Genomic DNA, 18,188 nt, shown 5'->3' with positions numbered 1-18,188 from the left:
AAACCTTAATTCTACGTGCCTATGATTTTCTATCCTGAATCATGTCTTTAGAGAAGTGTAATGCATTCCTTAGAGAAGTGTAACTCTATTAGATCATGTTTAGTCTGTATCCCGAGATAGTTTGGGACTCCCTCTACTCCTTCCCTCCCCATTGAGGGTGTTCACTATCCTAAGTGGCATTATTGCCTGCCTCCTCTTCACATTCCTAAATCATCTCAATCTCTCTTGGTTATCTTATTTGATATACTAGCTATTTCTTAACATTTCCCGAAAAAACTAATTCTTTATCCGATCTAACCTTGTCTATCCACATATCCACCTTAGCATCCTCATCTCAGATATCTCCATATTGCTTGCTTGCGTCTTCATGATGGTCCAACAATCTATGTTCCATATAACATATCTAGTCGAACTACAATCCTATAAAATTATATATTTAATGTTGTTGGTGCACTTGTGTCTGTACTTTGTCTGTATTCGGTCTGTATGTAAACGATGTCCTAAGTTAGTCTGTAAGTTGACCAAGTCAACTATCCTCCTAGTTTGACTTGGCCAAAAGTTGTAATATGTTTGTCTGCATCGAAGGATAGCCTCGAAGGATACTGTTGATCCTTCGAGGTGATCGAAAGATAGGCTTCGAACGATAGACCTCGAAAGGTGATCTTTCGAGGTCCTTGCTGATCCTTCGAAAGCATCATATCCGAAAGATGATCCTTCGGACCATCTATCGGATCCTTCGACCAGACATCATGGGCTGGGTATATATATACCCATGCAGTGTAGTGTGAAAGAGAGAAGATAGATGCACACTTAGAGAGACAGACAAGAGTTGAGAGCATTCTGTCCGAAACACACACACACACACTTTGAGAGTTTGCAAACTGATTGTAAACACTGTGCTTGTAACCGGAAACTTTCTACGCATTAATACAAGTGGTGTTAATCGTTGAGTCTTGTGTGTTCTTGTGTTTGTTCTTGCATCATCCCGGTTTGCTCGCTAGCTTGGATTCCGCACTCGCTAGTGAGTTTGTATAACAAGGTTTAGGTTTGTTCTCGATCCTCCGAGAGGGACCTACAAGTGGTATCAGAGCTTTGGCTCTTTACCTTGTTTAAAACCGGGTTTTGTTCAAGTTCTTGGTGTGTTTGGACACTAGGTTTAGCACCCGTTTTGGTGGTTTTTCTTGCTTGATTAAACTGAAAAACGAGCTCTAAACCATCGGGAGTGTTCAAGGTTGGGTTGGGTAACTTGAAAACTTGTTTTTAAGTGACTTTGATTTTTCCGGTCATATTCCGATTATCATTCCGGTGAACTGGTTGAGGATAAGGTTGCCTAGTTTTAGTAAACTTTTTGAAAGTCAAAAAGTTTGGTGAAAAGTTGTTGGCAGACCATATCCTTTCTGCCGTTCTTAATATTAAAACACACCTAAAATCTGTTTTAATATAAACTTTATAAAAGCCAAAAAGATTTTATTTCTGCTTTATTTTCGATCGTACGATGTTGGAGCTCAAGTCTTCGTTACCTGAAACCTGACTGAAAACCGAACTGACTAAATCTTCATAAACGGTCAAAATTTGCATGTTTGAAAGTTAAAGACTAAAACTTGACAAATTTATTAAACTTTCAAACTGTCGGACGGTGTTTGATTGTGACATGGTCATTCGTGTGTCATTTGTTTATACTATATTCCAAGCAGTTGTTCTCATTATGCGTTTAGATTTCTTGCATGTGCAGATTCTAAAGGCTAGGAGAACATGGTCGATGACAAGCCTTGGAATGAAGACACGACGAGAAGGCGCTCAAAAGATGAAGATGATCGAGTTGCCGCTGGCCATCATCAACACCACAAGGATCTCACTTCATAAAGATAAAGTCTTTTCACGAGCATAACTCAAGGGGGAGCTTATGTTAAGGGGGAGTTTGTCAACACACTTCCTACATGATACGGGTAGTTTGTTGATACACTCTCTGCTTTCAAGACGTGAAGACTTTGAAGATCCTCCGACAATGAAGACTTGAAAGGACATCATAGTTTTGGTAACTCAAAGACCAAAGACCGTCGAAGTTCGAGACGAGTCTACAACTTTAGAAGATAAAGACAAAGCTACAGCCAAGGGGGAGTTTGTTGGTGCACTTGTGTCTGTACTTTGTCTGTATTCGGTCTGTATGTAAACGATGTCCTAAGTTAGTCTGTAAGTTGACCAAGTCAACTATCCTCCTAGTTTGACTTGGCCAAAAGTTGTAATATGTTTGTCTGCATCGAAGGATAGCCTCGAAGGATACTGTTGATCCTTCGAGGTGATCGAAAGATAGGCTTCGAACGATAGACCTCGAAAGGTGATCTTTCGAGGTCCTTGCTGATCCTTCGAAAGCATCATATCCGAAAGATGATCCTTCGGACCATCTATCGGATCCTTCGACCAGACATCATGGGCTGGGTATATATATACCCATGCAGTGTAGTGTGAAAGAGAGAAGATAGATGCACACTTAGAGAGACAGACAAGAGTTGAGAGCATTCTGTCCGAAACACACACACACACACTTTGAGAGTTTGCAAACTGATTGTAAACACTGTGCTTGTAACCGGAAACTTTCTACGCATTAATACAAGTGGTGTTAATCGTTGAGTCTTGTGTGTTCTTGTGTTTGTTCTTGCATCATCCCGGTTTGCTCGCTAGCTTGGATTCCGCACTCGCTAGTGAGTTTGTATAACAAGGTTTAGGTTTGTTCTCGATCCTCCGAGAGGGACCTACAAGTGGTATCAGAGCTTTGGCTCTTTACCTTGTTTAAAACCGGGTTTTGTTCAAGTTCTTGGTGTGTTTGGACACTAGGTTTAGCACCCGTTTTGGTGGTTTTTCTTGCTTGATTAAACTGAAAAACGAGCTCTAAACCATCGGGAGTGTTCAAGGTTGGGTTGGGTAACTTGAAAACTTGTTTTTAAGTGACTTTGATTTTTCCGGTCATATTCCGATTATCATTCCGGTGAACTGGTTGAGGATAAGGTTGCCTAGTTTTAGTAAACTTTTTGAAAGTCAAAAAGTTTGGTGAAAAGTTGTTGGCAGACCATATCCTTTCTGCCGTTCTTAATATTAAAACACACCTAAAATCTGTTTTAATATAAACTTTATAAAAGCCAAAAAGATTTTATTTCTGCTTTATTTTCGATCGTACGATGTTGGAGCTCAAGTCTTCGTTACCTGAAACCTGACTGAAAACCGAACTGACTAAATCTTCATAAACGGTCAAAATTTGCATGTTTGAAAGTTAAAGACTAAAACTTGACAAATTTATTAAACTTTCAAACTGTCGGACGGTGTTTGATTGTGACATGGTCATTCGTGTGTCATTTGTTTATACTATATTCCAAGCAGTTGTTCTCATTATGCGTTTAGATTTCTTGCATGTGCAGATTCTAAAGGCTAGGAGAACATGGTCGATGACAAGCCTTGGAATGAAGACACGACGAGAAGGCGCTCAAAAGATGAAGATGATCGAGTTGCCGCTGGCCATCATCAACACCACAAGGATCTCACTTCATAAAGATAAAGTCTTTTCACGAGCATAACTCAAGGGGGAGCTTATGTTAAGGGGGAGTTTGTCAACACACTTCCTACATGATACGGGTAGTTTGTTGATACACTCTCTGCTTTCAAGACGTGAAGACTTTGAAGATCCTCCGACAATGAAGACTTGAAAGGACATCAGAGTTTTGGTAACTCAAAGACCAAAGACCGTCGAAGTTCGAGACGAGTCTACAACTTTAGAAGATAAAGACAAAGCTACAGCCAAGGGGGAGTTTGTTGGTGCACTTGTGTCTGTACTTTGTCTGTATTCGGTCTGTATGTAAACGATGTCCTAAGTTAGTCTGTAAGTTGACCAAGTCAACTATCCTCCTAGTTTGACTTGGCCAAAAGTTGTAATATGTTTGTCTGCATCGAAGGATAGCCTCGAAGGATACTGTTGATCCTTCGAGGTGATCGAAAGATAGGCTTCGAACGATAGACCTCGAAAGGTGATCTTTCGAGGTCCTTGCTGATCCTTCGAAAGCATCATATCCGAAAGATGATCCTTCGGACCATCTATCGGATCCTTCGACCAGACATCATGGGCTGGGTATATATATACCCATGCAGTGTAGTGTGAAAGAGAGAAGATAGATGCACACTTAGAGAGACAGACAAGAGTTGAGAGCATTCTGTCCGAAACACACACACACACACTTTGAGAGTTTGCAAACTGATTGTAAACACTGTGCTTGTAACCGGAAACTTTCTACGCATTAATACAAGTGGTGTTAATCGTTGAGTCTTGTGTGTTCTTGTGTTTGTTCTTGCATCATCCCGGTTTGCTCGCTAGCTTGGATTCCGCACTCGCTAGTGAGTTTGTATAACAAGGTTTAGGTTTGTTCTCGATCCTCCGAGAGGGACCTACAAGTGGTATCAGAGCTTTGGCTCTTTACCTTGTTTAAAACCGGGTTTTGTTCAAGTTCTTGGTGTGTTTGGACACTAGGTTTAGCACCCGTTTTGGTGGTTTTTCTTGCTTGATTAAACTGAAAAACGAGCTCTAAACCATCGGGAGTGTTCAAGGTTGGGTTGGGTAACTTGAAAACTTGTTTTTAAGTGACTTTGATTTTTCCGGTCATATTCCGATTATCATTCCGGTGAACTGGTTGAGGATAAGGTTGCCTAGTTTTAGTAAACTTTTTGAAAGTCAAAAAGTTTGGTGAAAAGTTGTTGGCAGACCATATCCTTTCTGCCGAAAGTTGGTACACCAACCTGTCACTTTTCTCACCAACCCATCAGTACTTTTGTCAGTGTGTCAGACCTTCGAAAGATAACTTTCGAGCTCGAAGGATCATCCTTCGATCAAGGAGATTCGAAAGATAACCATCCTTCGAACATCTTTCGAAGTCAGTGTGTTATTCTTCGAGTCAAGGAATCTTTTCGATAGATACATCCTTCGAGTTACTGTTCATTACGAAAGATAAAGATCCTTCGTGTTGGGTGAATCTTTCAAGGTTATCTTTCGAAGTTATTGTTCGAGCCATCAACAGTGATCCTTCGAACACTGTTGATTCTTCGAACAAGTGTCATCTTTCGAGACCTGTGTTCGAAACATAAGGAGAATCTTTCGAAATCATCTTTCGAAAGATAAGGATCCTTCGTATAGTCAATCTTTCGAAGTCAATCCTTCGAAGTCTTTGTTCGAAACTCAACAAGGATCTTTCGAACCTTGTTGATCATTCGAACAAATATTGATCTTTCGAACAGGTTGCATCTTTCGATTCATATCTGTTTTTGCACTTAACAGTTTGTGGTGTGTAGGTTTGGTACTTATATTTGATCAAAATGAGTTGTACTAGTCCGTGGGATTGGAGTTTAGACTCACGATCCAATCAAGAGCTAGTCACTGCTTCAGATTGGGCAAAGAGTATGATTCCACAGCCATCAATCAGTCCAAGTCAATGGGCTTTGGTATCCAATCAAAGTCAAAGTCTTCAGAACCTTCTGATTAGTGAGAGTGAAACTGGCAGCAACAATCGTCCACCTAAGTTGAACCATATGAACGATTTTCCATCATGGAAAAACCGTTTTCACACATATGTTCAAGGGCAAAGCACTGATCTTTGGACGTGTTTCATCAATGCGTTCAATACTAATCTTGAAACTGCTGCGTCAACTTCAGAGGGTTATGCCAATATGCTTGAAAATGACAAGAAGGCTTATGAATTGGAGAAAAAGGCCTTTGCCACACTTACTCAAGCACTCAACAAAGACATCTACCATCAGTTCTCATATTGCAAGACCACGAAAGCATTGTGGGATGCCTTAGTTGCTAGAGGAGAAGGCAATGCAGCTGCTCGAAAATCTCGGCATGATTTGTTGAAGAAAGAGTTTGAATCCTTTCAGTTTTTGGAAAACGAGACTTTGAATGATATGATCACACGTTTCTATCATTTGATTAGTGAGATGTGTGCTTATGGAGTTGTCTCTACTCAACAAGACATGGTGAGTAGATTTGCTGACGCCTTACCTCCAAAGTGGAGTTCTTTCATTGAACTGTTGAAGCATACTGGAACTCTAGATCAAGTCAACATCTACGAGTTCATTCAAAAGCTGGAACATAAAAATGATGAAGAAATTAGGAAAGCAAGGCGTGCTCCAGCTCCTCAGAATACAGAAATGTATCTTCCAGGATTCGATGCTTTGGCAAGATCCGCTGCAGCTCAACAACAGCAACCTAAGCTGCAGACTGCATTTGTGTCAAATACAAGTTCAAGTTCCTTTCCGTTTCCTCAGTCAACAGCTGCTCCACCACAACCTCAATTCGATCCGAGGTCTTACATTCCTGTTCCAACACAGCCACAACCACAACCTCAACAACAACAACAGCAAGCTCACTATACAAGCAATCCTCAACCTCAACCCCAAAATCATCACACAATCCGAGTCGACAACTCAAATCTTTCACACCTTAGCATTGAAGTTGCTAAGGAACATATGGAGATTATCAACACCATGGTCAGTGCATACTGTGGTTTGGTAGCAGGTCAGCTTGGAAACATCAACATGACCAATGAAGATTATGATCAGATCGACAAGGAAGAAATGGAGTTGATGGATATTAAATGGGCTTTTGCTAGTGCGGTTAGAAGGGCAAAAGATTTCATGGCACGAACTGGAAGAACTTCGTTGGAAGGAAAGAAAAACACGAAGTATGGGTTTGATATTAATGCCGTCACGTGCTTTAACTGTGGCGAGAAAGGGCACTTTAAACGTGAGTGCACTCGACCAACAAAACACGGCAATCACAACCCTTTCAGAAACCAGACGAATGTGAATGCCCAACAAGAAAACCGTGAACGGAGGATGGTGGCAGTGAACAACAATCAGGGACAGCCTGGAACTGCAAATCACAATCAGGCTTTGGCTGTTCAAGCTGATGAAGGATGTGACTGGTCAGTTCAGTTTGGTGAAGGTGATCAAGGAAGTGGAACTGCATTGTATGCTAAAGTCATCGAGCATGTTCATAAAGAAGAATCTTCTGGAAGCGATGACAGTTCTGGTTATTCTGGAAGTTCGGATGAAGAAGGCTCTGTTTCTGGGGATAATCACTCAGAGCCTGATGAGGAGGAAGAAGGTGAAGATATTCAGGATCTTCTGAATGAAGCTGATGAGCTTAAATGTCAGAAATCAATTCTGATTAGGAAGGCTGCTGCTACATCAACGGAAATGGAAAAACTATTTTCTGAAGATGGAGCTTTTTCTTTTCAAACTGCCTTTATGGCAAATGGTTCAGCCTCTACTAGTCAGGTAAATTCTGAACCTCCTGCCCCTAGTATTTGTAACTCATGTGCTGAGATGAAGCTTGAATCAGAAAAGCTTTATAGTCATAACCAGACTTTGGTTATTGAACTGTCGAAATGCAAAGAGGCAAACATGGCTTTAACCCGGAATGAAAAAGAATTTAAATCTGTAATAGAAACTTTAAAGAAAAATGTGTCCGAGGTTAACAAAGTAGTTTACCACAAGCAAGTGAGTATAAATGAATATATTAACATTGTGGAAGAAACTAAAAAGCAATTAGCCATTGCCCAATGCGAACATGATGCGATCAAACAGAAATTGGATAGTTATTCTAACTCCCAATTTGTGCTTGATCACATCATCGATGTTCAACAACTAAAGGGAAATCAGAAAGGCATAGGGTATAATAAATGTCCGCCCCCCTTGATGAACAACTATACCAAGATGCCTGATGAGGAAGAAATGCCTCGGTATGAACCCAGTGTGCCTCTTGATGTTGAGGAGTTTGCTACTGGCCTTGGGTTCAAACCGGACAATTCTTCAAACACAGCCTCTAAGGAACAAGAAACTTCATCATCCATGAAGCAAAGTCCTCCAATTATCGAGGACTATGAGACATCGGATGATGAATCAGAAGTGGCTGTAAGAGATCAGGATAAATCACTTAGCAAGATGAAAGGAGTAGAGATTCCACGAGAGAATCACATCCTTTGTGATCCTGATACTCCTGAGGTTCCATCTGTTAAGAAGCAAGTGATTGATCCTGTCAAAGTTAATAAGACAGGTGTGTCTACTGTTAAAAGCAGTAATGTGTTGTACACTTTGGTTGGAGATAATAAAATCTACTCAGATCATGTTTTTCCAATTAAAAATGTAAATAAATCTTTGATTGACAAAGTCTTTGAAGACAATACAAACAAATTTTTGGGAAAAACACTTCCGGGAATTGTGGTAACACAATGTGATCCAATTCCTAAGGCTGAGATTAGAAAACAGTTTGGTAATCAAAAATCTCCAACCACTCAACAACCGACTGCTTCTAAGGGTAAACAACAACAACGAGCTCCAAAGCCAAAGGCTAAGGTTGAATCAAAAGGAGCTCGTTACATGAAGAAAGGAAAAGATGTTAAATTTGTAGCATCAAAAGGTACGGATAAAATTGAGACTTTTGAAAACAAATCAAACACTGATTTTGTACAACAAGTCAAGATTTTGAAACGTAACAGTGATAACAATTACACCCAACACACAAACGGGTGTGATGAAAGAGCAAGTACCTCAGGTTCTACAGGTTCAACATCTGGAAGTCGATCAAGTTCTCCTAAGTCTGTTGAAAGGAGAACTTGTTTCAAATGTGGAGAAATTGGGCACATTATCAGAAACTGCCCAAATGTTCCAAAGAAGAAATTGGTTGAAAAAGCTCCACCTGAAACAGTTCACCCTCAACGTCGGTCAGTTTCACCTAAACATGATAAACGAACAATGAAAGAACAAGAAACTAAACAACGACGTAAGAACATAAAAACTGTTGAAAAGGCTTTAAAGCCTGAAGTTCAAACAGTTAAAAGGAAACCAAGTGTATCACAACCTGTAAAACCAGAAACTTCAAAAACTGTTTATAAAAATAAATCTGGCAGGCCAAATCAAACTTGGTTACCTAAGTCGGGTGACAATTCAGGGGGAGCAGTTGTTCTTGAAAACCATCAAGAGATCGAGCTTACGTTTCGTGATGCCAAGGGACGACCCAAGACCACTAAGGCTTGGGTCCCCATTCTCAACTGATGTGTTTAATTGACATGTGCAGGATGTTCTAGGAGGAACTATTAATAGTCATTGGATTGTTGATAGTGGAGCATCCAGGCACATGACTGGCGACTTACGGCTCCTATACGACGTGAGAAATATTAGAGGAGGGTATGTTGCTTTTGCGGGTGATAAAGGTGGGTACATCACTGGAGAAGGAAGTATCTCCAATGGTATCGTGTGCTTTGATAAGATCAATTATGTGAAGCAAATTGATCACAATCTTCTGAGTGTGTCGCAAATCTGCGATAAAAAGTTCTCAGTGATTTTTGATGACGCTGGCTGCTATGTGCTGAAACCTGGATTCAAAATTCCACAAGAATGGATTCTCTTATCGGCTCCGAGAGTTAATGATCTTTATATTCTCGATATGAGCCAGGCGATTACTACATCTGCACAAGTCACTTGCTTTGTCTCAAAAGCCACAGAAAAGGAGTCTATATCTTGGCACAGAAGAATGGGACACATTCACTTGAGAAAGATGAACCATTTGGTGAAAAATAATCTTGTGAATGGTGTGCCTGTAAGAAGTTTTCATTTGCAAGATATCTGTGTCTCGTGCCAAAAGGGGAAGCAAACAAAGAAGTCTCACCCTTTGAAGAAAATCAACACTGTCAGCATGCCTCTCGAACGTCTTCATATGGACCTTTTTGGACCTATGAAGCACAAGACAACGTTTGGTGATGCTTATTGTTTAGTAGTTACTGATGACTACTCTAGATTTTCTTGGGTATCTTTTATGGCACACAAGAGTGAAACTCCTGGCATCCTCAAGGATCTTCTTACAATGTTGGAGAATCTCTATACGTTGAAAGTAAAAAGGATCCGAAGCGACAATGGAACAGAATTCAAGAATCAAGTTATGGATGAGTTTTGTACTTCTAAAGGCATTCTTCATGAGTACAGTTCTCGTTATACTCCACAACAAAATGGTGTCGCTGAGAGGAAGAATCGGACGATTATAGAAACTGCAAGAACAATGTTAGTAGAGTCGGAACTCCCTATTCAATTCTGGGGAGAGGCTGTATCGGCTGCTTGCTACACGTTGAACAGAGTTCTTACAGTTAAGAGACATGGCAAGACTTGCTTCGAACTCCTTCAGAAAAGGAAACCGGATCTTTCTTACCTTGAACCATTTGGTGCTCCTTGTACTATGATTGAGCCAGATGGAAAGTTTGGTGCAAGAGCTATCGAGGGTTTCTTCCTTGGATATGCTACTCCGAATTTTCGTGTTTGGAATTTAGCTACCAAAAAGATTGAGCTATGGAGCGAAGTTAGGGTTCAAAGGTACACGAGTCCTGTTAGGGCTCCGGGTGATCCGTGGATGTTCGATTATGATGGGCTATTTGACTCCTTCAATCTGCCAACCTTTGACGAAGAATCAGCAGCGGCTCGGATGTTGTTGGAAAGTGACAATGCTGCTGTCTCGCCATTGGTCAGACCTATTGTTGTTGACCCTCAAGCTTCTTCGTCAGTCAACAATATGGTTCAAAATGAGATTTTTGAAGATGCTGCAGATTATAATGACTCTTCTGAAGATGATGAATATCATGATGCAGCTGAAGGATCTTCGGCTCCAGCTGCTCCTGTTCAAGGTGCTTCTGTAGATACACCTCATACGCAGAATGTAGACACTGCTGAAGGGAATGCATCCACCTCTACACACATTCCTGGTGTGGAGTTGGTTGTTGATCTTAATCTTACCAACTTGGGTATCAACGCTCGTGTGCCAGATAATCCTGAAATGAGGATTCACGATACCCATCCCCAGCAGAACATAATAGGAGATGTTCATCGCGGTGTGCAGACACGTAATCAGCTGAGAAACAACCGGAATGCTGGTTTGTATTCAGCTATAAGAGAATCTGGTCAACAAAATGACTGGTCCTTCGCGTGTTACGTGTCACAAGAAGAACCAAAGTCGTGGAAAGAAGCATTGAAAGATAGTGCTTGGGTTGAAGCCATGCAGGAAGAATTACAGCAATTTCACAAGCTTGGTGTTTGGAAGCTTGTTGAAAAGCCTGAGAATTACAAGAAGATTGGCACTCGATGGGTCTTCAAATGCAAGAAAGACGACCGTGGAGTGGTTATTCGAAACAAAGCTCGTTTAGTCGTTCAAGGTTTTCGTCAGATAGAGGGGATCGACTACAACGAAGTCTATGCACCAGTTGCACGTCTGGAAGCTATTCGGATCTTTCTGGCTTATGCCTCATTCAAAGGATTCAAGGTTTACCAGATAGACGTCAAAAGTGCATTTCTACATGGTGTGGTTGAAGAAGAGGTATATGTCGAACAGCCTCCAGGTTTTGAAGATCCTGTTCATCCCGATCGGGTTTGGTTGCTCAACAAAGCTCTCTATGGTCTTCATCAAGCGCCACGAGCTTGGTATGCAACCTTATCTACATATCTGCTGGAGAACGGTTTTCGAAGAGGTCTTATCGATTGTACTCTCTTCATCAAAGAACAAGATGGAGATCTTCTTCTGGTTCAGGTATATGTTGATGATATTATTTTTGGTTCTACTAATGATGTTTTGTGTAGGAATTTCGAGCGCATCATGCAGGATAAGTTCGAGATGAGTGCTATGGGGGAAATGAATTTCTTCTTGGGCCTACAAGTGCAACAAACGGAGTCTGGGATATTCATCCATCAGACTAAATATGTTGGTGACATCTTGAGCCGGTTCCAGATGTCCGATGCAACGCCCATTGGTACCCCATTGCCAACTAATCACGGAATAACTCCTGACCTGAAGGGTGAACCTGTTAGCCCTTCATACTATCGCGCGATGATCGGATCCCTTATGTATCTCACAGCATCAAGGCCAGATATAATGTACCCAACGTGCCTGCTTGCCAGATATCAAGTCAACCCGAAGGCCTCACATCTTGCAGCTGTCAAAAGGATTTTTCGTTATTTGAAGGCTTACCCCGACACCGGTCTGTGGTATCCTAGGGATAATAACTTTGACTTGGTCGCATTCAGTGATTCTGATTTTGGCGGATGTAAAATCGACGGCAAATCCACAACGGCTGGATGTCAGTTTTTAGGAAATCGCCTAGTCACATGGCAGTGCAAGAAGCAGACGTGTGTCGCTACATCAACATGCGAAGCTGAATACATTGCTGCCTCAAGTTGTTGCTCACAAGTTCTTTGGATCCAACAACAATTGCGGGACTACGGTTTTGAATTCCTAACTACTCCTATTTACGTTGATAATTCTGCTGCTTTAGATATCACTAAAAATCCTGTGCAGCATTCAAAGACCAAACACATCGAAATCAAATATCACTTCATACGTGATTGCTTTGAGAAAAGGCTAATCGATGTTGTTAAGGTCCACACCGATGACCAACGTGCCGACTTATTTACCAAAGCTTTTGACAAATCTAGATTTGACTTCTTATTATTGGTAAATGGCATTAAGGTCAAGCAAGAGTAAACCAACATCGGAAAATCATTTTTGTAAATATCTTTGTGTGTTTTTAAATTTATCTTAGTTTATTGAATTTAGGGGGAGTAAATCCAAAAATCTGAAAATCCAAAAACATCGAAAAATTTCAAAAACACAAAAACAATAGAAAAACAAAAATGAGTTTTCTGGCGAGCAAAAGAGAAAACGATAGTACATCAGTGGTCTATCCAAACCTCTTTAAACCTTAAATGCAAAACGATAAGCAGCTCTATATAAGATGTATCGGTAGGCTCACAATCATTTTAAAGTGTGCAGGGTGATATAAATCTTAATCGACTGAAGACCAGGTGGGAACCATTCATTGGCATATGGTCTTAGTACCGAAATTTCGTTTGATAGATTGCCGAGGTTCTGAGATATTCGGTCTTTATGCTGCTTATCATCTGGGTATCATGGTTGTATCTTTTACCGAAAAATAACGGGGACGCAAGTCTAGATCTTCCATGATACTATACATACGTGTACATATTACATACTGCTTTCGACCTCAATAAGTGATAAACAATCACATGTCCAAATCAAATAAGTGATAAAATATCACATTTATCCGGGTGTCAAGTTCGTCTCTCTGCTGTACGGAAGTACTGACCTGTTCACGGACTTGCACCTGTGCCCTCATGCATACGAAAATCAAGTTCCTCATCAATAAGTGATTATATCACATAGGGCTTGTTTTCAAATCAAAATAAGTGAGTATCTCACATTTTATACGGTCAAACAGATGATAATCGGTATACTCACCGGTAAGATGAACTCTCGTGCATACCTTGATACGGGAATGTGTCGTGATGTGGATGAACACCGGTCGGTAAGTATAAATCATACCTTAACGTATCCCCTCGCCATGATTACATCTGATAAGTTGAGCTTAAGTGGACAACAATACCGATAATTGTTATAGGATGCTTATCTTAATGTTAACTAACTGAACAACAAGAGTGTTTTGGCATGACCGTACACTGATATGATTCTCTTACCCTCGAAACTCGCAAAAAGAATGTTTGTATATATTTATTTATTTACTGCTTAACTTTTATTGTTTTCTTTTAAACAGTTTCGTCGTTTGGTGCATATCAGCACGACATTAGCGGTGATGTCGTTTGATAACACTCAAAGGATTTTAAATTGTTGTCGTTCTTAATATTAAAACACACCTAAAATCTGTTTTAATATAAACTTTATAAAAGCCAAAAAGATTTTATTTCTGCTTTATTTTCGATCGTACGATGTTGGAGCTCAAGTCTTCGTTACCTGAAACCTGACTGAAAACCGAACTGACTAAATCTTCATAAACGGTCAAAATTTGCATGTTTGAAAGTTAAAGACTAAAACTTGACAAATTTATTAAACTTTCAAACTGTCGGACGGTGTTTGATTGTGACATGGTCATTCGTGTGTCATTTGTTTATACTATATTCCAAGCAGTTGTTCTCATTATGCGTTTAGATTTCTTGCATGTGCAGATTCTAAAGGCTAGGAGAACATGGTCGATGACAAGCCTTGGAATGAAGACACGACGAGAAGGCGCTCAAAAGATGAAGATGATCGAGTTGCCGCTGGCCATCATCAACACCACAAGGATCTCACTTCATAAAGATAAAGTCTTTTCACGAGCATAACTCAAGGGGGAGCTTATGTTAAGGGGGAGTTTGTCAACACACTTCCTACATGATACGGGTAGTTTGTTGATACACTCTCTGCTTTCAAGACGTGAAGACTTTGAAGATCCTCCGACAATGAAGACTTGAAAGGACATCAGAGTTTTGGTAACTCAAAGACCAAAGACCGTCGAAGTTCGAGACGAGTCTACAACTTTAGAAGATAAAGACAAAGCTACAGCCAAGGGGGAGTTTGTTGGTGCACTTGTGTCTGTACTTTGTCTGTATTCGGTCTGTATGTAAACGATGTCCTAAGTTAGTCTGTAAGTTGACCAAGTCAACTATCCTCCTAGTTTGACTTGGCCAAAAGTTGTAATATGTTTGTCTGCATCGAAGGATAGCCTCGAAGGATACTGTTGATCCTTCGAGGTGATCGAAAGATAGGCTTCGAACGATAGACCTCGAAAGGTGATCTTTCGAGGTCCTTGCTGATCCTTCGAAAGCATCATATCCGAAAGATGATCCTTCGGACCATCTACCGGATCCTTCGACCAGACATCATGGGCTGGGTATATATATACCCATGCAGTGTAGTGTGAAAGAGAGAAGATAGATGCACACTTAGAGAGACAGACAAGAGTTGAGAGCATTCTGTCCGAAACACACACACACACACTTTGAGAGTTTGCAAACTGATTGTAAACACTGTGCTTGTAACCGGAAACTTTCTACGCATTAATACAAGTGGTGTTAATCGTTGAGTCTTGTGTGTTCTTGTGTTTGTTCTTGCATCATCCCGGTTTGCTCGCTAGCTTGGATTCCGCACTCGCTAGTGAGTTTGTATAACAAGGTTTAGGTTTGTTCTCGATCCTCCGAGAGGGACCTACAAATGTATAAAAACGACTTACAATATTTATATTACGAGGACAATTGAGCGAAAGAATGATTACAACATAATTATGGTAATTAGAGTTCAATAGCTAACCATCACTAGTGCTCTAGTGGTGGCCACGTGTATTTAAATTCCACCTGTAGTTGGCCCGGGTGAGTTTTTCCCTCCAGCTCTCAAGTTTGAGTCTGGGTGATAAGGGGTTTCTCATTGAGAGGTTTAAATTAGGGATCTACTATGCGAGAGGGCTCTCTAGCGCGGACCCGGTTAAAACAACGTATGCTGAACCTCCCGACATTCGCGAATAATTCACACCTTTAAAAAAAAAGAGTTCAGTAGGTTAATACAAAAAAAACAATACTTATGTATAAACTTCAAATTTATTTATTGACTATATAATATGTTAAACATGAATGTAGTACATAGCATAAACAGATTAATTTACTTAAATTATAAATAAATTATTTATATATTAATTTAATAATGCAGTACATAGCATAAACAGTTTACTTACTTTAAATTATAAATAAATTATTTATATATTAATTTAATATACAGAATGTCGTATATTATAAATAAATTATCTATATATTAAATTAATAAACAGAATATTGTATTAAGTTGAATTAGTTTAGTAAAATATATGGTTTATATAGAGTTCATATATATTATTTCTCCGTTCACAATGTTGTGTTACTTCAAGTATACTATTTCCCGAATATTATTTTGTAATTATATAACCATTTAACTGCACAACTTATATTCATTTTTTTCAAAAATTATCCAAATGTATATCTACCGTTAATGACAAGCCTCAAACCCTAAGATACTTGCTTAAAAGATACTTACTGCTGGCTAAGCGACAGACTAATTATTAGCATGTGCCTATACATCATTAGTATTTAAAAGAACCCTGTCATACACATAAAGTGGCGCAGTTGTACTTTGAGTTTCTGCAATGGTAAGTTTGTTCCCGATCTTTAGATCAGTGCAGTGGTATAATGCTGCAGGTTCCATCCTAGCAGCAGCTAGGCAGTCTAAAATACAGATTCTTGATTACTACTGGCATAAATTTCATCGTCATTATATACTAATCTAGTATAGCTTCAACTAAAACTAACATTAATTAGTCTTGTTACAGGAACAATCACTGTTGGAAGCAAACAAAAACCTAAGGAGTGAGGTATGCTATGAAACCCTTATTATACATAATTCTCCGTTTCATTACATTTCTGGAAACCAAGAAAAAGATATTTTTTAAAGAAGCTATGCTCAAATGAAACATCAACTAGAGTGTGAAATAAATCAACTGAGTTTTATTTAAACGTTAGCATGCTTAACAAGGATTCATAACTAAATATGATAATTGAAGAGGATGAATGTTGCACATTCACAAAAATATTTTATATCATGTTTTTCAATTTCTGGTAGTTGGAAGAAAGCACCATGGCTTATCAGTTATCATGGCAAGCCCACGTGCGCAACATTGATAAGAGACGACCACCTGTTCACCTTGATTGCAATGACAATATTCAAATTGGGTACATTTCTACTACCTATGAGAACAACTAAAGAAGAATGTAATGCACAATTATTTGAATTGGAGGATGGGTTTAATTTCTCTGTATATCTCCGCATTTCAGTTACAACAATGAGGCACCAAATGATGAAAGAGATGTTCCAAGTAGGTTACAAAATACCAACGGAGTTATACCAGGGTGGATGCTCTAACTTATGATCAAATGATGAAGATCCTCATTGATTGATCTTATATATACATAGATCAAGCAAAATATATTTTCTTGCATTTGTGTTAATAAAGTAACTAGCTGATGGAGAGAAAATTCAATCTTTGCATTCAATAATACATTGGTATTTGTGTAGAAAGTTGTATTTTTATAATAAATATTACAAAAAGAGGTACATGATAAATAAACATTTACAATAAGTACACCAAATTTATTTTATTCTAATATCCACCCGCAATCGAAATGGTGGTGGACCTTTGTGAAGCAGCCCCTCAAAAAATCATGCGACGAGGAAGGCCAATGGTGAAAATGTTAGCCACATGAAGATTGGTAGGAACAATATGCTTTGTGTACAACTTCCCTGAACTAACAAATTCCCAAATCAATGTACTTTGCATGTTTGTGTGTAACCAAATTTTGTGCCTTAAAAAAAGCACTTCATTGCCACACAAAAGTGTTGGTCCGTCAGAAGCCAAAGCATGTAACTCATAAAACAGATGAGTCACCCACCAAAGCATGTAACTCACGAAACAAATTAGTCACCCATACAACTAGAACGAGAGATGGTGGGTTGTTTCTTGTACTCCAAGAATCCAAATTACCACCTTAGAATATAGAGTAACCATAGGTAGATCTCCTTGTTTTAATACAAGGCGACCTATCTGTAGGTCCCTCTCGGAGGATGACGAACCTAAACCTTGTTATACAAACCCACTAGCGAGTGCGGAATCCAAGCTAGCAAGCAAACCGAGATGAAACAAGTATAAACACAAACACACAAAGTTCACCGATTAACACCACTGTATTAATACGTATGAAAGGTTCCGGTTACAAGCACAAGGTTTACAAATCAGTTTTGCAAACTCTCTAGTGTGTGTATGTGTTTCGGACAGAATGCTCTCAACTCTCTATGTGTGCATCTGTCTCTCAAGTCTCTTGAGTCTATCTGAAATGAACACACTGCATGGGTTTATATACCCATACACAGCAGGTCTGTTCCGAAGGATCCGATAGATGTCTCGAAGGATCATCTATCGATGTTGAACCTGTCGAAGGATCAGGAATACTGATCGAAAGATCATCTTTCGATCAGACTTCCATCGAAGGGTTCACAGTGACCTCGAAGGTTGATCTATCGAGGTCCATCCATCGAAGGTTCAACTTTCGATCTCATCGAAGGATCCAAACTATCCTTCGATGAGACATCCTTCGAACCAGACATGTTACATTCATAAACTAACTGTTTGGCCAAGTCAAACTAGGAGGATAGTTGACTTGGTCAAACTTACATGACAAACAAGAACATCGTTTTACATCGTGACCGAATACAGACAAAGTACAGACACAAGTGCACCAACAAACTCCCC

At 39.6% G+C, this 18,188-nt stretch overlaps 1 protein-coding gene across 2 annotated transcripts in view; it reads left to right on the top strand.

Annotated features, from left to right (window-relative positions):
- LOC110872828 (MADS-box protein CMB1) overlaps positions 1-16,960 on the top strand; it is a 34,288-nt gene extending 17,328 nt beyond the window's left edge. For both annotated transcript variants that reach the window (XM_022121706.2, XM_022121705.2), the window contains exons 7-9: positions 16,215-16,256; positions 16,505-16,614; positions 16,717-16,960. In XM_022121706.2, coding sequence (XP_021977398.2) covers positions 16,215-16,256; positions 16,505-16,614; positions 16,717-16,804 — 240 coding nt within the window. In that variant the 3' untranslated portion in view covers positions 16,805-16,960. The remainder of the gene's footprint in view (positions 1-16,214; positions 16,257-16,504; positions 16,615-16,716) is intronic.
- The last annotated feature ends 1,228 nt before the right edge of the window (positions 16,961-18,188 follow it).

Source organism: Helianthus annuus, chromosome 8, assembly GCF_002127325.2.
Source record: "Helianthus annuus cultivar XRQ/B chromosome 8, HanXRQr2.0-SUNRISE, whole genome shotgun sequence".
Classification (NCBI taxonomy): Eukaryota; Viridiplantae; Streptophyta; class Magnoliopsida; order Asterales; family Asteraceae; genus Helianthus; species Helianthus annuus.
This window is presented reverse-complemented; position numbering and strand designations above follow the sequence as displayed.